The sequence below is a fragment of the Equus caballus genome, chromosome 23, assembly GCF_041296265.1.
Source record: "Equus caballus isolate H_3958 breed thoroughbred chromosome 23, TB-T2T, whole genome shotgun sequence".
Classification (NCBI taxonomy): Eukaryota; Metazoa; Chordata; class Mammalia; order Perissodactyla; family Equidae; genus Equus; species Equus caballus.
This window is the reverse complement of record NC_091706.1, coordinates 14,146,770-14,170,352: the sequence shown is the minus strand read 5'-3', so window position 1 is coordinate 14,170,352 and position 23,583 is coordinate 14,146,770. Positions and strand designations below refer to the sequence as shown.

Below are 23,583 nucleotides of genomic sequence, written 5' to 3'. Positions count from 1 at the left end.
TTCAAGGACAAGAGCATGTTTTCCACTGATAATAGGGTCTTTTATATGAAGTGAAACGCCCTTCCTTCCTATCCACGAGGATGTTTAAGCTTTGGTCTTTCTCAGAGGACAATAAGAAATGCATTTATCCCTGCCAGGAATAAAGGATTGAGGATGGGAAGTGGGAATTTAGGTGGGATTCCAGCAATGCCGGGGTCTGTCCTGAGCCCAGTCAGATGGCACCAAGGCCAGGCTGGAGGTCCGCAGTGCTGGCAGGTGGGAAGGAGGTCTGGTGGAGACAGCAAAGAACGTTGGAGGGAAAAATTAAAGGGCAGGAAAACGAAAGCCCCCCACACAGCTGCTTTTGTGCCTTCCTTCAGGCCCTCGCAGACTTCGATATGTGCAGAAATCTCCCGGGCTTCCACACTAGGACAGCACAGCAGCGAGCAGTCACCGTGGACAGGGCAGGCTTTTTCTCCAAGAAGAGTTTTGCTGCGATTTCACAGTCATCAGCTTGTGTAACCTTCCTGGGCTGAGTGGACGGGTCTCTGTTACTACGTGGGCACTGTCTGTGCCTCTGGCCAGCACACCCGTCTGATGTAGGCTTGTCTGTAAGCCTGTTTACAAGGCCTGAAGTTACTTCTGTTTTGTTTTAGCCAAAAGGGTGAAGTGCTGCCAGCAGTATGTCTGGAATGTTATTTACTTGGTACATTTCTGTGGCTTTTCTTTGTAGCACTGCACATGCCAGAGCAAGGGGTCATTTACTTGAAAATGCCAGGTTGCACGGCTTGTCATCTCAGTGGGTGACTTTCCCAGTAAGAGGAAGGTTAGCTCGTGTGTCTCTGAGTTCCCTCCCTCCTCCCTTCCTACTGTCTTGTTTCCTTCCTTCCTTCCCTCCTTCCTCCCTTTCCTCCTTCCTTCCTTCCTTCCTCTCCTCCTTTCCCCCTACCCTCCTTCCTTCCGTTCTATTTTTTTTCCTGAGGCAAAGCTCTGAACGACTCTTTGTGCCTGCTGCATTGCACCCTGTGTCCTGAATGCCCCAATCCTGATTCCTGGGCTTCTAGGGGATTCTGCCCAGAGCTCGGCAGACGCTTTTTCATTGGGTGCCTCCCGGTGATTATTTCACCTGAAAGCTGTCTGTTTCAGCGCTCATGGCTCTCCGAGCTGAATGGGTGACTGTGCAGGGACCTACAGGTGGGCTTTCTCTCCTGGTGGCCGTGGGGGCGGAGGACAAGCTTGCAAGCAGAGCTGGCCTAATGGCATCGAATGGCTTTGCAGGAAGGAGCCAGTGCGTAGTTTTTTAGTTTGGAAGGTTTCACAACTGTTTTTGTTCAATTGATGGAGGAGAGAGTTTTTTAAGAGCAGATTCGTCATGAATGAGACTGTAAACAAGTCCTGGATAAACGATACGTGGAAGCACAGGAGGTATTCTATTTGCCTCTTCGTTCTTCACCCTCCTTCCTCCTGTTTCGTCTGTGCAGTTCTGCTCATGGTATTTTGGGTTTTAAAACAAGGTATGGAAAATGAGATTAGATAAATCTCCCTGGCTGGTGCCGGCCCTGGGGCTGTTTGCACACCTGGATGGGTTAACTCCCATCTCTCTCCTCCTCTCTCTTCCTGATTTTGTTATGTTGTGTAAATGTATATGTATCTACAAATAGGAGACGATACCATTGAACATTTTTGCCTTATGAAGACTCGGAGTTGATCTGAGGCTTTTGGAAACCTCACCCATGCATGGCACCTGTTAGTTGGTTAACTCCATAACCAGCCCCAGTCTGAAATGGAAAATTTTTGGTTCCATTCTTCTCGGCTTTTCCTGCCCTTCTGCATGACTTCTCAATTTGTTTGTAAGCTGCTGGGATTTTTGGCTGAAGGGTCTTCTTTGATCATTCTCTTGACAGCATGGACTTCACGTTCTCACACCTGCTCTTCTTTTACAGTCCAGATTTCAGAGTAAATGCTTCCATTGCCTTGTAATTTCTTCAGTGTAAAACTTTGGTGCAGGTTACTTATTACAGGTAATAGCCGTTTGATGACGGAGACAACTGCTTGGCAGAAATGGCAACCTGAACCGCTGCCAGAAACGTAAACTGCCACTTTATTTCTAAAAGCATCTAAGCTGCAAGTCTGTCGGTCATGATCTAGCATGCACATGATAATAACAGGCTCGCCAGGCTGAGAAAGCTGCCCCATGGGGAGCCACGAGGACAAGCTCTAACAAGGCACTGTGTGTTTTCTCCCCCATTGTCCACAGCCCACACATCATCTTCCTCTCTCAGAGCACCCTGACAGGCATGAGCCATCTCTGTGGGACCCGTCTCTGCCATGAAATTGCGCACGCCTGGTTTGGCCTAGCCATTGGGGCCCGCGACTGGACGGAGGAGTGGCTGAGTGAAGGGTTCGCCACTCACTTGGAAGATGTGTTCTGGGCCAGAGCACAGCAGGTAGGGTTAAAGTGGCTCTAAGCATTTCACTCCCTAGAGTCAAATTCTGTTCAGAGTCCTTCATCCACTCAACCATGTCTCTGTGTGCTAATTGTGCACTAGGCACTGGTCTGTTTGTGGGAGAGAGCTGTATAAAGAAGAGAGGGAGTCCCTGCTCCCTGTGGGGTTCACAGTCTAGCAATAGGAGAGAGACTAGACAGAAAAACAAATGTATCCTTAACAGGTCAGGTGGTGACATGTGCTGTGAAGAAAACGAAGCTGGATAGAGAGGGCTGGGGAAGTGCTGCTGTAGAAGGCGCTGATAGAAGGTCTCTCTGATAAGGGAACATTTGAGCACAGACTCAAAGAAAAGGTCGTGCTGTGGCATACTCGAGCACTCCTTTGTAGTTATGGTTGTGGTGACATTGTGGGGTTTTTTAAAATAATGAGATTAAAAGTTAAATTGGGAGTCACAATCTCAGATGTCTGCTGGCAAGTAATGAAAAATGAAGCAGTTGGTGTTATAGATTAGGGAAGGGTGAGGACTGTGGCAAACTGGCAGCTGTTCCTCAGCTCTGACCACTTGTTGTCACTGTTGAAGGGAGGGCTCATAGTGTGGATTTCGAGTTTTTTAAAGGAAGTTATAAATCTAGATTTTTGTGTGAAATTTACTAATTTAAAAAATATTATGCAAACCTAATATACCCAGAGGCCAGACTTTGTCAACATGTTCCCAGTTTACAACTTCTACTTTAAAGAATTGGCTGCCAGTTCTAATGTAGATCTGGCAGCTAAACTGCTTTCTGCTTATTTTCCGGTTCCTAACATTTGGTCACTTCTCTTCTCTACCGTTTCTACCCCTCACAGACCGGACTATTTAATATTTTCTGAAATTCCCATGCTTGTGCATACCTGTATGATTTTGTTCAAGTTCCTTCTGCCTGTTGAAATCATATTTATTTTTCACTAGCCAGCTCAAGGTCACCTTCTCTGGATGGCCCAGGCTGAACATTCCACTCACAATTCAATACTCTCTTCTAGAAACTTTCAACTCCCAGAGCATTTGGTACTCATACCTCTTTTCTCCTCGCTTTGTTCTTCCTCTTCTAGCTTCACAACCAGACCATGACCTCTTTCAGAGTCGAGCTCTGTTTTACTCCTCCTCCCATCCCCTTCACACCTTGGCAGTAGAGCTAGCAGTGTGCACATCTGTGTCCCCTGCCACACAGAGTTCCGAGAAGAGATGCCACGTGGCAGATTCAGGAAAAGCAGCTGGGTTTGGAGTCAGAGCAGGCTTCGAATCCCAGCCCTGCTGTTCACCAGCTTTGTGAGTACAGGCAGCTTATGTAGCTTCCCTGAGCCTCAGTCTTCTCATTTGTAAAATGGGTGTAAGAGTGCTTAACCTTGCAGAGCGAATGAACTTAGCACAGTACCTGACATGTAGCAGGCTTTTAGCAAGTGTTAAAAAGGTGTAATATGTGCCTCTGTCACCATCCCTTCCCTGGGGTGCTTCCATCCCCAGACAGTGAGATTTGTGCTATTCTTAGTAATCGTGACTGTATTTCAGGCATCTGATGACACTCTCCCTGTCCTTTATCTCCCGCATCCAAAGAGCACTCCTCCGTTACCCTTCCCCCTGCCAGTACAGCCAGGGGGTCGCTCCTGAGACTCTTCACGTGAGGCCTGCCTCTCACTGCCCTGAATACATCCATCTCCACTTAGAGAGGCGTGAGGCTAGCCCAGCTGCATCTCACGGCTGCACGTCTTCCATGTGTCCCTTCTCTGCTAGATCTGTAGGAACGAAAGGATGAGTAGGACACAGCCCTGCTCTGAAAGAGGTCATGGTCTAATTGTGAGGATGAGAAAATCACACCAGTAGAAGGAAGAAGAAAAGGAATTAGAAAAGAGAGGTCAACACCAAATCTTTTGCAAGTTCACAGGCAGGAAAGGCCAGGTCTGAGCAGATCCAAAGTCTTCTCGGAAGAGGTGACTTCTGATGGGGGCTCAAAGGGAAGGTAGGAGCTGAGGTTTCTCTGTCTCTCCTTTTCTCCTAACCTGGTGTTGGAGACAGCTCAGTTCGCATCCTTCAAGGTGCATGCACTAACTCTTCAGTATGTGAACACATGAATGCCCCTGGGGCAAAGTGGCCATTCTAGAACCAGCACAAATTTTGGAAACATTTCCAGAGCACATCCATGGCTCTGACCCTTCTTTGAAGGGTGAGTGAGACTGAGCTGCTGCGGGTCCCCGACAAGTGCCTGCAGCACACCTTCCAAGCAAGAGAGGAGAGCTCTTCAGGGCAAGGAAGGGCAGGCGGCCTCCCGGGACTCTCCTGGTCAGCAGCGGGCTCTGCCAGTGAAGAGGGCATGAGGGGGCATTGACCACTTTGCTGCCTGGGAGACTGCGCTCTTCAGCACCGAGCAGTAGCAAGCACTGCAAAGTGCGGAGTGGGAAATCATTGAACAAGGAGATAGAAACCGGCATTCTGCTCGGAGTGGCATCTGTAGGGAGAAGTGAATTGAGTTAGTCGCAAGATTGAATTGTGTGACTTGTCACGAACCTGGATAAAGTGTAAACTCCTTCGCAGGTGTCTTGGTCAGCTCAGGCTGCCATAACAAAGTACCACAGCCTGGGCAGCTTAAACAACAGACATTTGTTTTCTCACAGTTCTAGAGGCTGGAAGTCCAAGATCGAGGTGCTGACAGGCTTGGTTTCTGGAGAGACCTCTTCCACAGCTTGATATCAGCCACCTTCTCACTGTGTCCTCATGTGACCTTTCCTCTGTGCACACGTGGAAGGAGGGATCTCTGGCGTCTCTTCCTCTTCTTATAAGGACACCAGACCTATTGGATTAGGGCCCCTCCCTTCTGACCTCATGTAACCTTAATTACCTCCTAAAGAGCTCATCTCCAACACAGTCACATTTGGGGGTAGGGTTTCAACAATTCAGTCCATAACAGCAGGCCACACAAAACCTGTTGATCATCAGAGCTCTGCTGGCTTCTCAGCACCTCTGTCCCTCCCTGGATGGTAGCCTGCTCCTTGCCTAAGCACATCCCTCGTCATTCTCTAATCACATCGTGCTCTTTCCAGGCCCCACGAGCCTTGTACATGCTTTTCCTCCTCCTGAAATTTCTGCTCCCCTGGCTGACTCCTGCTTTCCCTGGGTACCAGCTCAAGCCCCACACCTCTGTAGGAAAACCTTCTCACCACCTTGGTTGGCAAGGGGGCATCTAGGTTCTTCCTTAACCTCTTCCATCACTGCACCCTGATGGTTAGTGTTCTTGTGTGGACCCCCCACCCCTGGCCTCCTCAGGGTAGAGTCTGTGTCCATAAGTCCCCAGGGCCTAACGGACACTTAGTAAATATCTCTTGAATGACCTATTAGGGACCTTTAATTTCCAGAAATGCCTATAGATACTATTTCCCTCCCCAGTGGATGTTCTGCTGCCCTCCCTGATGGAGATTATAGTTGTGGGACCTAGTGAGCACATCGAGTGACAGCAGCTGATTCTGACCAGTAGGGCAGAGTGTGGTGGCCTTCCCCTCCCCCAGAGTGAGTCCAGTACACTGTTTCTGGTTATATGCAAACAGGATCATCTGGGTTGCATTAGCAGGCTCTACTGTAAACAGCCCTTAACAAGACTGAGGGCTGGGGAAAATAGGCAGTAAATGGAGGGGATGTGTCCTGACCTGTGTCCCATGTTGTCCCCTGTCCCCATCCCCTCCCCACCCACCCTCATGCAGAAAGACAAAGCAGAAAAAGGGCTGGGTGGAATCAGGGTGGAAATGGCCCTCTAGTGAGCTTGCTCTCTCCAGGCCAGGGGGGCGGGGTGGGGAGGTTCTGGGACCAAGGGGGTGCCCGTCAAACAGGCAGCACGAAGTTGAGTGGCTGATTCTTCATTTGAGGACCCTAAGAGGCCCCTTTGGTCCTCGACACTTTTCTGATGGGGCTCATGGCACAGTAGGGAGGCCGTCTGAGCCATCCCCTCAGAAACAAAGCCAGCCACTCCATTGGGTGGCTCTGACTCTGCGCGAGGACAACAGTGACTGTGTTTTGTGCACGTGTGTTTGTGTGTCTGTGGCCCAAGCAGCTGGCCCCCCGCGAGGCCCAGGAGCAGCAGGAGCTGAGGGCTTGCCTGCGCTGGCGGCGCCTCCAGGATGAAGTGCGGAACTCCCCCGAGGAGATGCAGGTGTTGAGGTAAAGCACATCTGGTCCTTCCCATCCGGGCCCCGCACCCTCCCGCTCCCGCTCTCCTTCCGGGCACGTCCTCTGGTGCCATCTATTCAGTCTGCCAAGGTCCCTTTTAGATTCAGTGCGCTGGGTTACTCCTCCTCCCAGGGATGTGATGGTTGTGTTGTAAGTCTTTCAGGGTGTGGGTTTGGATTTGCCTTTTGACATTTTCCTGGTGTCTCCATCCTGGAAAAAACTAGCACAAGGCCATTTCCGGGAGCAAATTCTTCTTTTGAAGTTCTAATAGTCACTTTATGTGGTGGCTGCAAACTTGGAGAGGGCTGGGGTTTGGTAGCCTCGCAGACAGTAACCCTTCAAAGCCAAAAGAAAAAAACCTTTAGGAAAATACTGATTCCTAAGTGTTTAGCAGTAACAGATGTTTGTGTCAATGGGGCCTTTTGTTCCGGATCCCTCCCAGCAGGAGGCCATTCCCCTGCGCTGTGGGAGGAGGCCACTCCCAGCTCCTGAGCTTTGTTTTCAGACTGTGTCTTACAGCACTTGTAGGATTGCTTCTTGCCATTTTTCCATTTCTGTCCCTCTCTGCTTTGCTCGTTTTCTTCACTCCTCTAAACAGTTATTTATCTGAAACCTCAAGCCTAGGCCCCAAGAGCTCTGAGGTTGCTATGACAACAGAAGCTTTCATCCTGTACCCTCTTGACTAGAGCCAAGTGTTTGGAATCAGCAGTCAGACAGGTGGGAAGGGGGCCATCCAGGAATCGCTGCCACTTTAGATGGCAGCCCTCAAGGTTGTCAGCCTCCTGGGTAGAAGCCTGCCTGGACCAGTTCTATTGTTGTTGTTTACTTTTAAATAAACACCCCCACTCCACAGCGACTGCCTATTGAGGGAAATGCTCCCCTCAGCCTGACCCCAGGGAGGCTGGCTGGTGCTTTTGTGCAGTGCTGCAGCATGGGGTGTGGCCACTCTTCCCACGGAAAAGTCCCCCGCTTAGTCCCCTGCTTGCACACTAACCACACTGACTCATCCATTGTTTAGGAGCTCCAGAGCCAGGAACCCTGCATTCCCCACCCAGTACCACCGTTCGCACATCTCGTCACTCACCCAGTGGGACAGCTCCACTGACGACCAACATGGACGGGGTCCCTGCTCTCATGGGGCTTCCACTTAGCGAGGACCCTGTTGCATGTACAACTAGTTACAGGTGGTGAGAAGTGGCTCAAAGAGAATGCAGCGCTTTGTAGTAAGGAGATTGGGGAATGCCTATCTGAGGAGCACAAAGTTTCCGAGGCAGGAGAGGGCTTGGTGTGAAAGGAGGGCAGTGTGGCTTGAAGGGTGGGGAAAGGCAGGCAGGAGCCAGGTCAGCGAGCCTTCCTGCAGGTGCAGTGGAAGCTGCTGCTGGGCTGTCAGCCGAGAAGGAGCACAGTCTGTCTAGTGTTTCCACAGTCCTGCTCTGGCTGCTGTATGGGATGGGAGGCATCATGTGGAAAGCAAGGAGAAGGGTTAGAACACTGCAGTGGTCCATGCAAGAGCTCCTGTCGATGGCAGTGACGGGGCGAGAAGCAGACCTGTTTGAGATAGGTTTTGGCAGTGGGACTGGCAGGACTTTGGTCGACTGAGGCTGGAGAAGAGGGAACTGAGAGTGTCCAGTGCGACTTCTAGACTTTGACTTGAGCGGCTGGGTAGATGGTGATGCTATTTGGTGACAGAACACAGACTTTGAGAGGAGCAGGCTTTGGAGGGAAAAATAAAGATTCCAGTTTTGCGTGTGTTAAGTTTCAGATGCCAAACAGATATTGAATACTGAATACTCAGTGGAGTCTACAAGTCAGGAGCTCATTGGAGAGACTGGAACATTTGGCCTATAAATACTTAAAATTCTGAGCATGTAGAAATCACCAGGGAGGAAGAAAAGCGAGAGAAGAGGATGAGAGGAGCTGGCAGAGGAGCTGTGGAAATCAGTGTAGAGAGAACTTACACACCGGGGGTCATGGAAGCCAGGAAAAAAAGTGAGTCAAGATGATGGGAATGGGGCATTAGATGCTGCTGAGGGGTGTGAAACGGGGAAGGAGAGGAGTGACCTTTGGGTTGGACTATGTGAAAGATGTGGTGACCTTGATGTACATGCATTTATTCATGAGTGGTGGAGGAGGAAGCCAGACTGAAGTGGCTAGAAGAGTGAATGGGAGGGAATCAGGAAGTGGAGACAGTGAGTGTGGCCTTTGTGAGAGAACTTGTGCTGGGAGGGAAGCAGTCGAGAGCCAGGGAGGTTTGCTGTAAGGTGGCTGATGCAGGAGCATGCGTACGTGTGAGCCGCGTAACTGAGCCAATCCTGTCACCTCTCAAGACTCGGTTTCTCCATTCTCCAGCTGCCTTTGACACATGCAGTTCTGCGTGACCAAAGCTGTGTGGTGGGGCAGAGGCCTGGGAAGGCAGTGCACACGTGAGGAGAGCCTTACCTCTGGACTCTGCGGAGCTGTGATCAACCCAGCTTCTGACCGCCAAGAGCTTTTCCTTTGTGTGTGGTGCTGGGAGAAAGAATCCACTATTTTTAGACCCTTATGCTAGAAGCCTTGTTATGGCATTTGTTTTTCTTTTTCTTCTGTTCAGAAGTTGTGTTTACCTAAATTTAGGCTAGCCATGAAATAACTCCATTTGAGAGATTTGTTGCGCATCAGTGTGGAAACGATTGTTATCAGACACAGTCACAATGAGGAGGAAATGTTTCTGAGCCTGCCCCGAATTGTATAGTCCAGGTTTAGTTTACTCCCATCTCTTCAAATTCTCCCTTACATGGTCACAGAGAACTTAAAAGTTACTGAAACTGAAAGGAAGAACCAGAGTTGTAAAAATTTGTTCTCAGATTTTGTTTTGTTTTAATATGCAAATAAGACCCTGGGAAAGAAGTCTCTTAAAACAATACAGTGATTGAAGATGCTATCTTTTTTTTTTTCTTTCAAGATACCCCATGGTCTTGAAATGATGAACCCAGACAATTTAGAAGTTGGTTTGTGTCTTGATACGTTGTCCCTGTTGCCAGTGGCAACGGAAACTTCTCTTAGCATCCTTACAGCAGCTCTCACCATGGTTGAGTGCCCCCTCATACTAAAAGCACTTGCTTCTCTTGCTTCTGTGTGTCACACTCTGCTGGACTCCCTTCTGTGTCATTGGCCAGGCCTCCCCCACCTCTCTTGCTGGCTATTTAACATCTTCACTTAGTGACTCAAGGCCCAGAAAGACTGAATAACATGTCCAACATCATACAGTTGATAAACAGCAGAGTGAGGATTGAAACCCAGGGATTAAATTATCCTCTTTTCCCTACACCATCTCCTTGCTTCCAATATAGCATTTATTTGCATTAAAATAAAAATATTCCCTGTATCTTCAACTGTGGAAGGACATGAAGGTCGGGCTAAAACAAGTATCCTTGGACCAAGCATCTTTGTCTTTTTACACATGAGAGCATGGGTCTAATTTTCAGTAGATATCAGGAAAAAAGAAAACTCAACATTGTGTTGATTATAGATACTGGAGTATTAACAAAGTGAGAAGAGAAAAACTAAAATTTTGTTTGGCTCTGAGTTGCTGCTAATTTCAGTAATTTATAAAAACCGTTTCCCATTTGTGCCTTCCGTACATCCACTGTTGAATCATGGCTCTCATCAAATGTGTCTTAGAGCGACTTGGTCGCAAGTTTCGTGTGGTTACATCAGTTTCTTGTGTTTTCTCAGCCTTCTCAGCCTTCACTGGCTTGGGGAGCCTGTAGTGTGGGCTGCAGGCTCTTGCGGCCTGGCAATTTGCTCATAGTTTCAAAATGCTAGGGTTCACATTACTGACTCCTGGCCTTTTCGCATTTGTTAATTATTAAAGAGGCCTTTCCCATAGACAAGACCCCAGTGGCTCTCTCCAGACTCTCCCTCACCTCTCCAGTAGCCCTGGGTGGAACTGTGTGCCAGGCAGAGCCTGATCTTTTTGCTGTCCTGCGTTGCCCTGCCTGGCCACCACCGCTCCACTCTCCCCTGTTCCCACACTGACCCACTCCCCGTCTCCTGCCTGAAAACTCCGCTCTTGACCAGTGCAGCAGTCGTGACTCTTGCCAAGGAAGATGCGGGGGGCTCTGAAAGGCTCCCGTGCCCCTTCTCGCTGGGGCCCGGCTAGATTCGGCATTTCTGTCTCAGTGCTTCCAGTTGGCACACTCCGACAGGCCGGCAGATCCAAGGACTACAGTGGCGGGGTCGCAAGGAAGCTCTGTGGATTTTTATTGCTTCTGATTTATTATCATTTCCCCCTCTTTCTGGAAGCGTTGTTAAAGTCAAGCTCGTGCTAAGAAAGATATATTAAAATCTATCAGGTAGAGACGTGCTGACAAGCCCAGAGTCTGCTGTGGCTCTTTCTCCTAGCTGCTGCCTCCACAGTCAGTACCATTCTAGGGAAACGCAGACGCCTTTTCCTACCTTCCTCATGAACGCCTCACCCCCTGGTGACAGAGACATCCTTTAATAGTCGGGATAAAACCCAAGTATGCAACTCTATCCATAGCCAAAATGAAATGTGCATGCCACAGACTGAGTGGCTTAAACTACAGAAATTTATTTTCTTACAGTTCTGGAGGCTGGATGTCCAAGATTAAGTTGTCAGCAGGTTTGGTTTCTCCTGAGGCCTCTCTCTTTGGCTCGTGGACACCTTCTTGCTGCGTCCTCACATGGTCTTTTCTCTGTGTGCGTGCACTCCCGGTGTCTCTCTCTGTGTCTAATCTCCTCCTCTTATAAAGACGCTAGCCAGATTAGATTAGGGCTCACCCTAATGGCCTCATTTTAACTTGACTACCTCTTTAAAGGCCCTATCTCCAAATGCAGTCACATTCTGTGATACTAGGCGTTAGAGCTTCAACATAAGGATTTTGGAGAGATATAATTCAGCCCGTAATACCTGCTGTCTGCCTGTTTTTTCTTACCTCCCTGCCTTTTTTTCATGTTGTCTCTATTTAGAATATCTTTCCTTGCTGCAAGACTCCAAATTCTTATGGCTCAGCACAGATATCTCTGCTTTCTAAAAGTTTCAGTCCCTATCCTGACAAGATAAGCTGGTGACCCTCCTCTCTACTCCATAAATGCTCTGGTTGTATCTCCATCTCTGACCTTACTATATTATTTGATAATTATATTTAGGATGAGGGATATTAAATTGCCAATTTTCAACCATTTTTGACCTTCAAAGACAGCAGTTTCAGGGCCCGGCCCTGTGGCCTGGTGGTTAAGTCCAGTGCACTCTGCTTCAGCGGCCTGGGTTTGGTTCCCTGGCGGGGACCTACACCAATCATCGGCAGCATACCCACATACAAAATAAAGGAAGATTGGCACAGATGTTAGCTGAGTGTGAATCTTCCTCAAGCAAAAAGAGGAAGATTGGTAATAGACGTTAGCTCAGGGCAAATCTTCCTCAGCAAAAAGAAAGAAAACCCAAGCAATTTCATATAGTCCAACCTAATCTCTTTTCTGACCCATCAGCCTTTTGAACCTAGGGACTGTCTTGTTTACCTCTGTTTATCACAGTGCTTGGCTCTAAGTGGGTGCTCAATGAATGTTGAAGAAATGTCATAGACAACATGATCTCTGTCCCTAAGGTTCTTTCTATATTATTTGGAGAGTTGAAATATTGGTCACAAGACAGTAGATAGACAAATCCTAGGCTGCATCCTGAGAGTTCTAAAAACTGGGAGTATAATATCGGTAATCTTGGGAAGATGTGAGGCTTGAGCTGGGATGATGAGAAAGTATAGCATTGAGACTGGTAAAGAGGTGGAGGGAAGGGAGCTCAATAAGCAAAGCCTGGCAGACATAAACAAGGAATTGATTGTGGCGACGGGCCTTAAGTGAGAATGGGTTCACTGGAGAGGAGAGCCGCATAAGAACCCGTGAGACTGAAGGTGGACCAGGTGAGCATGGGCTAAGTAATGGAGTTCCTTAGATGCCAAATTCAAGAGTTTGCATGTGCTGTCCGGGCAATCGGGAGCTATTTTAAGTTCCAAAAATGACATAATGAAAATGGAGTTTAGGAAAGATTCCCAAGCATTTGGGATAACACATGATAAGAGAGACCGTCTAGCGGCTAGATGAAGTCCGGTGGTGTCAGGAACCCAGGCCTGAGTTTAGAAGACTTGGGATCCTCTTCTTAGTTGGCCTGACGCTCTGAGTGACGAGTTGCTCATTTGGGCCTATTCAAAACCGATTGCAGTGTTCACACAGCTTCAAAGAAGGCTTCTAATACTATGATGTGACGCTATCTATCGCTGAGTGCACGTAAGGATGGACCCATTAAAGGAACTGGCTGAATATGTGGGCTTTGTGAAGTTTGTTAGAACTTTGAGCAGAGTGAAAGGCCACAGCCCAGTTCCTTCTTGGCCACGGCCTGACTAACCCTCCCTTATTTCAGAGAAACACTGTCTGACGATGTAGGCCTGAGTTCTGCTCCAGAGCTTGTCAGTCTTCCGCTCTCAACCCAGGAGAGTAGGATGGGGTATATAAGTGTAAACCTGGAAGCCTAACTGCCTGGGTGAGTCCAGTCCTGACTCTACTACATGCTGTGTGGCCTTGGAGAGTTACTCAATCACACTGAGCTTTATAGTCTCCTCACTGTAAACTAGGGATAATAACACAATAGTTTCTACCTTATAGGTGGATGTGAGGAATAAATGTGATATGTGCAGATCACTTAGAACACGTGTTAGATTGAATCATGGGAAATTGCCCTTTTGGTGGATCTAAAATGGCTGAATACTGTCAATTTCCTATGGTTCAACCTATAGTAAATACTCAACACACGTTAGATACTATCATCTAGATGCTCTGGCACCTGGTAAATTTGCCCAACAAGTGACAGAGAGAACAAAGGTTCCCCCACAGCCATCTCCACTCTCCCGCCAGGTTTATTCTGGTTTCCTGGTCCTACCCCGTTCCCACCTCTCCCAAAGGCTCTGAGCTGGGTCTGTCTCTTCTTCACTGCTGCCACCCTCCCCTGGGGACCACAAAGAGCACCCTGCTCCTGTCTCTTTACTAACCAGAGCCTAGAGATACCTACCTTTCCTCCCAACAAATTTACAATTGGCTGGAATGTTCAAAAAGTTAATTTTACTAAGAAGTTAAGAGGATGTTAGAAAAAAATTGCAAGAATGCCTGGTTAGAAATGAAAAAGATGAGATTAAAAGCAAAAACAAACCAAAAAAAAAATCTGAACATTAAACAAAGATGCTCAAACTAGCTTGAGGTCAGAATTAAATTGGCAGTGCTTCTAAGACAAATGGAATCCTCCCACCATTCTGGAACCTCCTTCTGGTCTAATCTCTATATAAGAACCACCCTGGTGTCCCCTCTGGCTCTGCTCCGTACAGCTCCCCTGGCCTCTGTGCAGAATCTGACCATGGTCCTGAGAAGAAAAAACTTCTTGCCTTTATGGCCTTCAGGAGTTCTTAGCTGAGCTCCAAGCACAGTCACTGGCCTGTGTGGTTCCTAAAGTCTCTAGATCTGTGTCTCGGAATCCCTGCCCTCCAGCCTCCATCCCTCAGGCCCACGATGCCCTCCACCACGTTCTTCCTGTCCAGTTTTCTTTATCTGAACCACACACGCTAGCCAGCTCACTGTGTAGACTGTTTCTACCCTTTCGTGACAGGAGAGTGCTATACCTGTGCCAGCATTTTCTGAAAAACTTCAGGGCTCCCAGCCAGCCAGAAGCAGACTCTGCTCTTTCCTGTTTCAAAGGCCAGCTCCACCCTCTTGAGCTGCCCACTCAGTTCCTGTTTCCTGTTAGAGGGACACCCTAGCTCTCACTTCTTCTACCCAGCGAAGACGACAGACGTGTCCTGAATAGTTACTCAAATACTCCTCCCTCTTCATTTTTCTAGACCATTCCCTAGTTACTCATCACTCAGGTATTTCAAAGGGAGGGATAGAATTCTCCTTGCTAGGCCCCTAATTACATACTTACTGTACGTGGTATTTCATTTTTGCGATAACGTTTAGTGTTTTTTTAATATAGAAAAACACGAAGAAGAAATAAAGCAGTTCATAATCACTGCTTAGTTACTCATGTTTTTTAAATAAAACTACATAACAGGAAAACAGTTTATAAAGGTATGAAGTTCCATCCCCACCACTGTAGTGCTCATCCTAAGATAATCACTGCTAGCCTTTTCTTGTGAATCGTTCAGAAAATAAATTTAATAAGTATATATGCACACTTCTTCTGTATTGCTGCCCTATGTGGCACTGATTCATTATAACACTATTTGCCTATGAAATATTTTCCTACAACATAATTCGAATACATAAATCAATCTATAAGAGTTCACTCTTATTTTGCCCATCCTCTGAGAATGTCTCATGTACTAAGCCAGTCCCAGCACTATGTACATTACATTCTTAGCTAATGTGTGCTTTCTCGTGTAATCCAAAATTGACTTCATTCTATAAGGTATTTGCTTATTCACTGTAGCCACCCACTCCCTGGATTTAGTTCATGTTTTGGCCAATAGTTTTGACCCAGAATGGCTGACAAAAACTGTACAAGTATTTGATTGGACCTGCTGCAAAGACACGAAAGAAGAATATCCCAGGGGCTGGCCCCGTGGCCAAGTGCTTAAGTTCACACGTTCCACTGTGGCAGCCCAGGGTTTCGCCGGTTCAGATCCTGGGCGTGGCCACGGTGAGGTGGCTTCCCACATACCACGATTAGAATGACCTGCAACTAAGATATACAACTATGTACCAGGCGGATTTGGGGAGATAAAGCAGGGAAAAAAAAAAAAGATTGGCAACAGTTGTTAGCTTAGGTGCCAATCTTTAAAAAAAAAAAGAGATTGACAACAGTTGTTAGCTCAGGTGCCAATCTTTAAAAAAAAGGAATATCCCAGTATGTGTTAAAATCCAGCTTTATAGAAGCTCCTCTTCCTTTCAAGCCAATGGTTGACGAGAGAAGGAATAGAAAAGAGGGATTATACTTCTGCTCAACCTTGTACTGGAGGTTTTAGCCAAGGCAATTAGGCAAGAAAATGAAATAAAAGACATCTGGGTTAGAAAGGAAGAAGTGAAACTCTCTCTTTTTGCAGACATGATCTTATATATAAAAAATCCTAAGGCATCCTCCCCCAAAAACTGTTCGAACTAATAAAAAAAGTTCAGTAAGGTTGCAGGATATAAGATCAATATACAGAAGTCAGTTGTGTTTCTATACAGTAGCTATAAATAATCTAAAAATGAGATTAAGAAAAATTCATACTTAGGAATAAATTTAATGAAAGATGGGCAACACATATACTGAAAACTGTAAAATGTTGTTGAAAGAAATTAAAAGAAGGGGCTAGCCTGATGGCGTAGTGATCAAGTTTACGTGCTCCCTTCAGTGGCCCAGGGTTCACGGGCCCGGATGCCTGGCACAGACCTATGCACTGCTCCTCAGCCATGCTGTGGCAGCATCCCACATACGAAAAGGAGGAAGATGGGCACAAATGTTAGCTCAAGGACAGGCTTCCTCAAGCAAAAAGAGGAGGATTGGCAACAGATATTATGTTCCTCACCAGGAAAAAATAATAATAAAATAAAAAATAAAATGTTAAAAAAAAAGAACGAAGAAGTAAATAAATGGAAAAACATGTTCATGAATTGGAAGTCTTAAGATTGTTAAGATGGCAGTACTCCCTAAACTGATGTACAGATCCAATGTAATCCCTGTCAAAATTTCAGCTGCCATTTTTTGCAGAAATGGCCAAGCTGATCCTCACATGCAAACAGAAATTCAAGGGACCCAGAACAGCCAAAACAATCTTGAAGAAGAAGAACAAAGGTCGAGGACTCACGCTTCTCAATTTCAATACTTACTACAAAGCTATAGTAATCAAGACAATGTGGTACTGGCATAAAGACAGACATGTAGATCAATGGAATAAAATTGAGAGTCTAGAAACAAACCCTTCCATTTATGGTCAGGTGGCGCCTAAAGCACAATCAGCCAAAGGGGAAAAAAATCAATAAATTGGACTTCATCAAAATTAAAAACCATCAAGAAAGTGAAAAGACAACCCAGAGAATGGGAGAAAATATTTGCAAATCATGTATCTGAGGGACTTGCAGTCAGGATACGTAAAAAACTCTTACAACTCAGCAATATAAACACAACCCAATTAAAAAATGGACAAAAGATCTAAATATGCATTTCTCCAAAGAAGGTATACTAATGGCTAATAAGCACATAAAAAGATGCTTGACATTTTTAGCCATCAGGGAAATGCAAATCAAAACCTCAGTGAGACTACTTCATACTACGAGGATAGCCACAATGAAAAAGAAGATATGAACAAGGGTTAATGAGAATTTGGGGAAGTTAGACCCTCATACGCTGTTGGTGAGAGTGTAAAATGGCGCAGCTCCCATGGAAAGCAGTCTGGCAGATCCTCAGAAGGTTAAGTATAGCATTGCCTTATGACCCAAGAGAAGTGAAAATCTAAGTCTGCAGAAGAACGTGTACACAAATGTTCACAGAAACATTATTGTTAATAGCCGAAAAGTGGAAACAACTCTGATGTCTATCAACAGATGAATGTATAAATAAAATGTTATATCCATACAGTGCAGTATTAATCAGCCATAAAAAGGAATGAAGTACTGATATGTGCTGCAAAAATGGACAGATCTTGAAAACATTCTGCTAAGAGAAAAAAGCCAGTGACAAAAGGCCACATATTGTGTGATTCCATTTATGTGAAATATTTAGAATAGGCAAATCCACAGAGACAGAAAATAGATTAATGGTTGTCAGGATCTGGGGGCAGAGGAAAATAGAAAGTGACTGCCTGGGGTATGGGGTTTCTTTTTGGGGTGATAAAAATGTTAGGGGATTAGGTACTTGGTTGCACAGCTTTGTGAATATACTAAAAACCAATGAATTGTACATTTTTAAAATGGAGAATTTTATGATATGTGAATTATGTCTTAATTTTTAAAAAAAGATAGAAATTGATGGAAATCATTGGATATTCTGTAACATCTGATAACATCACTGTAGCGTTAATGGGGTTTACCAGCAATTGTCTGAAGGAGAGATGGAAGAAGAAATTATGGCAGGAGGCAGCTGGTGTCCTCAGGACATTCGATGAGACCCAAGGAACCATTTCCAGTGCTAGATGCCAGGAAGACATCTGCATAGTGTCGGTGGTATAACACCCCACGTAGAGATGATTCACTTCTAAGCAAGCATCCCGAGTGTGTGTGTTCATTCTCTCCACCCCATGCCGTATCTTCCATTTTATTCTTGGTAATATAATCCTGACTGTCGTTCTGGTAGTGACACGTGTAGATATTTTTTTTTAACTGCTGCAGAATATTCCAGGATATGAATGTTACATAACTAACCATTTGTTAACCATTGGACATTTTGGCAATTTCTAGTTTTTTGCTTTCACAATCACTGCTGTGTTGAATGGTCTTACACTTACTGTTAGTGCACTGCATATTAAATGTAAGAGTTACATAGTACTTAGTTGCCTACAAGACAGAGGAGAGCTGTTCTCCCAGCTACTCATCCTGTTGAGCATCCTGGTGTGTGTTGGGCCTTAAACCCAGGCAAGCCCTCCACTGCTGCTGTCCCTAGTGCCTTGCGTCCTCCACCGAGGAGGGAAGAGTCTTTCTCCAGCTCCCACAGACCATCTGCTCCTCTTTGAGTCATCAGATGAGATGAGCCTTCCCATTATCTCGGCACACAGCACCACATATGCTGCTGGTGTTCAAAACCTGCTTCCAGCCTCCCCTTGTAAAATGAAGCGTGTTTGTCTCATTGCCTCTTTCCGGGATGAAGTCATGGGGTATTTTTTGATGCAGTACAAAAAGGATTTTCCATTTTTACTCTTTCTACTTTTGCTTCCTGTAATTTTCAGGTTCTCTGTATTCCTGTGTTCTGAATGTGTGTAGCAGACTGACAGCCTGAGTTGTGTTTTGAACGTGTGTAGCAGACTGGCAGCCTGAGTTTCGTTATGGTCACTGTAGCCCTGGATAGTGAGAGAGGCAGGCCCCGTCTAACCTGGCTTATGAGGGTACAGTTCAGGTATATTGCACCTGCACCTACCTCTCTTTCCTCTGCGCCCTCCTGCACAATACAACCCTGTAAGAAGTATAATGGAAGCCTTATATTGCTTGGATCCTATACTCGTAAGCTAAATCTATCCCTGAATATATGTGGGTTGAATAAAATTCAGTTAAGTTTCCTCTAATTCATTTAGGCTTTTTTTTTTCTGTTTTATCTCCCCAACCCCCCCCCCCCCCCCGCCCCCGTACATAGTTGTATATCTTAGTTGCAGGTCCTTCTAGTTGTGGAATGTGGGACGCCGCCTCAACGTGGCCTGACGAGCAGTGCCATGTCCACGCCCAGGATCTGAATCCTGGGCCGCCGCAGTGGAACATGTGAACTTAACCACTCGACCAGGGAGCCGGCCCCGTTTAGGCTTTTTTTAAAAAATCCAAGTCACCCTTGATGCTGATTTAGCAAGGCCAAGGCTGCGTAGCAAACCTGTTGACTCCACTCCAGTGGATGTATGTTGTACTTCTAAATGCTACAGCTTAAATATGTTCTGGGCTATTTTATCTCCCTAATTATAGAATATTAGGGTCAGAAAAGACCTTAAAAGTGATTTTGCCCAACCTTCCATACCCCTGACAGCCACCCAGTTTCTACCTATTTCCAGCGTCCAGATCTCACTGCTCCGGCTTGTTCTCACCCAAACAATCCACCTGTCTGAAGACCATTGTCCTTCCTTTCCTGGACAATAGGTCACAGGTTTTGGTGAATTTGTCATCCATACCTGCAAGGCTGGGAGAACATTTGCCTTGGGCTTGGCCCTTTGTTGCCTCCTGATTGCCAGTAGCTTTCTTCAAATGTAACCTCTGACCTGGACACAGCACTCTGCTGGAGGTCACACCTGTGAAGAAGGCAGTGGACTGTTACTGCTTCCCTTGATCTGGATAGTCTGGAAAAGAAAGGACAAGCATTAATGGAGTTGGACGCATGCACATGCGTGCCATACTTCGTTTTTGGACCCAGCGTCATACACGTTCTCAAGGCAATCTTACCATCTCAATGCCCGTGGATTTTTTCTCCTTGGTAACATTCATTGAGGGCTTCTGATGTGCCAAACCCTGTTCTAAGCACTCTACATGTTATCTTGTTTAATGCTCAAAATTGTCTTATGAGATAGGGACTAGTATCATCTTCATTCCTGTTTGTTAGATGAGGAAACAAATGCATAGAGATGTTAAGCAGTTGGACATGTTTCCACAGCTAGTAAGGGCAGAGCTGGGATGAAAGCAGAGGTAAGTCTGGCTCCAGAGCTCAGGTCTTAACCACTGCTTTCCACACTGTCTGACCCCGTCCTCAGCAGTACTTCCTGCTCCATTCTCATTACTCCTGTTGATCGCACCTACCAATTTGTTTATTGTCTAGGAAGCCACATTAATCTCTTGCTGCGTATTGAGTTAGCAGACGATTTAACATACTAAATCTTTTTCATAGGTAAACGCTTAATTTTAAAAACCTCTTTGCCCTTATTAACTTTTTCTTATTAATTTTGGATCCTCATTCCACCTGTGGTTGCCGTTCTTGACTGTGGATGCTGTCTGTCAATCAATCAGCTAGACTCCCAACTTCAACTCATATGCAAATCTGTCAGCCAGTAAGTTGTTAGTCCTTGGGCACAGCCCTAAGAACTCCCTCCTGGTTTTAGCAAGTAATTAATCAACAGCCTTAGGGTTTTGCTTTTTAACTTTCTCTAATGCCATGAAACAGCCACCACACACTCCCCACCGTATGCTCACCCACCACATCCATTCTGTGAGCTGACTAGTAGAGGTTAGGATGCTTGAAGCCCAGAGTGAATTTTTGGAAGTGGCCCTTGAGATACTATGCTGACTCCTATAGTTCATCATTTTCTCTTCTTCTTCTTCTTCTTTTTTGTTTTTTTGTGAGGAAGATTGGCCCCGAATCTTCCTGGTCTTCCTTATGCTCCAAACATCCCCTCAAAAGCCGTTTTTGTTGTCCTGGGCATTCTCCATTAGCATTGGCTCATCCTGAATTTTTGCCTTCCTGGCAACGGTTTTACAGCTTCCTTGCTCTTATATGTAGCTTTGGTGTTCTTCTTTCTCCAGCATCTCCCCTCGTCATCTTTTGGATGTGTCTTCTGAAAATCCACGTGATCAGCAACCTCCTGCACACTCATGTTGATGTCGTTGCTCTCCATTTTCTTCTTTGTCTCTTTTGAAAATGTGTCCAAATGATTTCTTGCCGTGTTGAATGTGGCGATGTACTGCTCAGACCATTGTGTTAGTCTGTTCCTTATTTTTTTCTCTGTTTGGGAATTTGTTTCTTAGAGAGGAATTTCTGATTTATGGCCCTTCAAAACCTGAGGACTATTTTGATTTTGTATTGATGTTCATGACTTTCTGCTTTTCTGAGTTTCATCTTTCATTTTGCTACCCTGCTTATCAAAATCCGTGGAGTTTGTTCGTGTTTTCCACAGTTCTGCCAGCTACAAAGTCCTTCTTTATCATCCCCTTCAGCCGCTGACCTCTCCTATAGGCACCAACCACTGCCTCCTTTCCCCATCAGGGACCAGAATGTACCTTCTTTACTTTCCTCTGACTCCTTCGAGGGATGCCTCCTTCTGTCTTAAGTCATTTTAGCAATTGCCTTTTTCAACACCAGAGTCATATCCTGCTATGTGTGCTACAGGATAATGGTCCCTGATGGGGAAGAACCTTCATGCCGGATAGCTGTTAAATTCATTGGGAAAAGCATGCAGATAATCAAACTTGCCAAACTCCAGTAGCTTCAATACAGTACGATATCCTTAGTTAAAAGTGTACACAATGTTTTATCCACTTCTCTTTGGTAACACTGACCAAAGGCAAGTCAGTGGCTCAGATCAGTACTGTGAGGCCAATGCCTACACAAAGGTCGTATTTAACTTCCTCCTTTATTAGGGGCTGAGTGAGGGCCCTGCTCCTGGACTGAGAGCTCGTGGAGCAGCTGTGACTGACACTCAGACAGGGATGTTGAAATGCTGATTAATCCCTTTCTGTCTCTTTTCTGGGATGCTTAGTCCCTGGCTCAAGCGCCACAGTAGTGAGTTTATAGATGGAGATATCTCATGGCTCTCACTTTGACTGCCAAGGAATATGAGATGGAGAACTCTGGCGGATGGCCCGTCTGGGCCGTGGCAGGGCAGTGGGTGTTCAGACCCAAGCTGACACGCCTGAGCACCTTTCAGAGGCATTTTCCCAGATCCCATCCCTGGTGATAGTTCTGCAGAATCAGCCCTTTGTTCAGGAGGTTTGATTCCAAATCAAATCACGGTGTATCAAATGTCACTGCCGGCTGAAAGCTCTTTACGTGTCCCTGTTGCCTCTGAGTGCAGTGGAGAAGGAAGGAGGTGGGCAGGGAAAGGCCATGCTAATCGCAGTTGTTACATGTGGTGCCAGGTACAACAGAAACCAAGGGCGTTTAAGCCCAAACGACCTTGGTAACTTGATCGCTCACATTCCATGTATTCCAGCCAAGGAAATAAACACTGGCGTATAATGTCTAAGAGATGCTTAACACTTTTCTTTCACAAAGTGCTTTCACCTTATCTGAGCCTCATCACACTCTTCACAGGTGAGGAGACTGAGCTTCAGGGAGGGTAAGCGACGTGTCTAAGGCACGATGAGAATGGGGGCCTGGATCCTGGGAACGTCCCGGAATGCAGCTAGGACTTTGGTGTTCTGTGGACCCAGGTTTCAGCTTAAACCCTGCCACTAACTAGCTTTGTGGTCTTCTTCAGGCCTCACTTTCCTTTGCTTTTCAATGGGCATAGTCACAGTACCTGCCCCATCAGGTTCTCGTGAGGATAGAAGGACATGATACTTAAAAAGAGCTTGGCAGAGTACCTGGCACAGGAGGATAACAGGAAATGGTAGCTGTTAGAATTAGTTCAATTCTTCATCCATTAGGAATCATTCTGCTACAATTAATAGAATAGTAAAGCAATGTTGACTTAAACAAATAGGGTTTTTCTTTTTTCATACAGTAAGAAGTGTGAAGACAGGCAGTCTTGGGCTGGCCAGCAGCTGAATGATACCATCAAAGACTATTTACCTTCTTTCATTCCATTCTGGTTTCCATAGCATGTTGACTTGCTGCCTCTTGGTTGCAAGGTGGCTGCTGCAGCTCCATCCGTCATGTTTGGGGGGAAGAGGTGCAGTACCAGTCGTATTTCCCCCTTTTGTAAAGAAAGCAAAAGCTTTCCCAGAGCCCCACTCCCAACAGCAGACATTTGCTTTTGTCTCATTGGCCAGGACTGTCTTCTATCTGTAGTTGCAAGCACACTTGGAAAGTGAGCATTTAAGTGGGCAGGGAAGAAGGTGGATGATAATGGGAGTAGACTGAGCCAACTGTATTGGCCACAGTTCTTCCTGCCTCTCACAATGTCATTTAAAAAAATATTTCCTTGCCCTCAGGTGTAGAGGGCTTTGTGAGTCCTAGGCATATGTTCATGGCACACCAATAGCAACACCTCTTTTCTGGACTTTTATTCTCACAGAATGTGTACTGGTTCATGTGCATCTTTTTTTAAAAAACTTTTTAATTGAAATATACGTACACTGAAGTACACATATTTCTAGATGGCTCAGTAGATTTTTACTGTTTATCCTCATGAAAGCACCACTGAGATTAATGTAGAGAACATCTGGAGCATCCAGAAACCTTCCTCTTTTTCTCTGCTTGTCCAACACTCCCTCCCAAAGGTCACCATTATTCTGATCTCTGTCCCCATAGATCTGTTTTGCCTGTTCTTTAGACTTCGTGTAAGTGGCATCGTACATTTGTATGTACTCTTTCTGGCTGTGAATTCTTTCAGTCACCTGTGAGAGTCGTCTGTCATTGCACGTGGTGCTAGTTCGTTTGTTTCCTGC

General features: G+C 46.0%; 1 protein-coding gene and 1 long non-coding RNA gene across 31 annotated transcripts in view; one reads left to right on the top strand and one right to left on the bottom strand.

Annotated features, from left to right (window-relative positions):
- AOPEP (aminopeptidase O (putative)) overlaps window positions 1–23,583 on the top strand; it is a 377,169-nt gene that overhangs the window by 180,839 nt on the left and 172,747 nt on the right. For 26 of the 30 annotated variants that reach the window (XR_011431756.1, XR_011431755.1, XR_011431757.1 and 23 more), the window contains exons 6-7: window positions 2,237–2,426; window positions 6,500–6,606. The exons of the other annotated variants lie outside the window; for them this stretch is intronic. Coding sequence is in view for 20 of the 26 variants with exons in the window: in XM_070249063.1 (XP_070105164.1) it covers window positions 2,237–2,426; window positions 6,500–6,606 (297 nt within the window). In the remaining 6 variants the exon portion in view is untranslated. The remainder of the gene's footprint in view (window positions 1–2,236; window positions 2,427–6,499; window positions 6,607–23,583) is intronic. 30 annotated transcript variants of the gene reach the window in all.
- On the bottom strand, window positions 6,816–9,187 carry LOC138920495 (uncharacterized). The gene is made up of 3 exons (XR_011431761.1): window positions 9,055–9,187; window positions 7,700–7,774; window positions 6,816–6,951 (listed from the first exon to the last, which is right to left on the bottom strand). It is a non-coding gene; the product is annotated as an uncharacterized lncRNA (long non-coding RNA).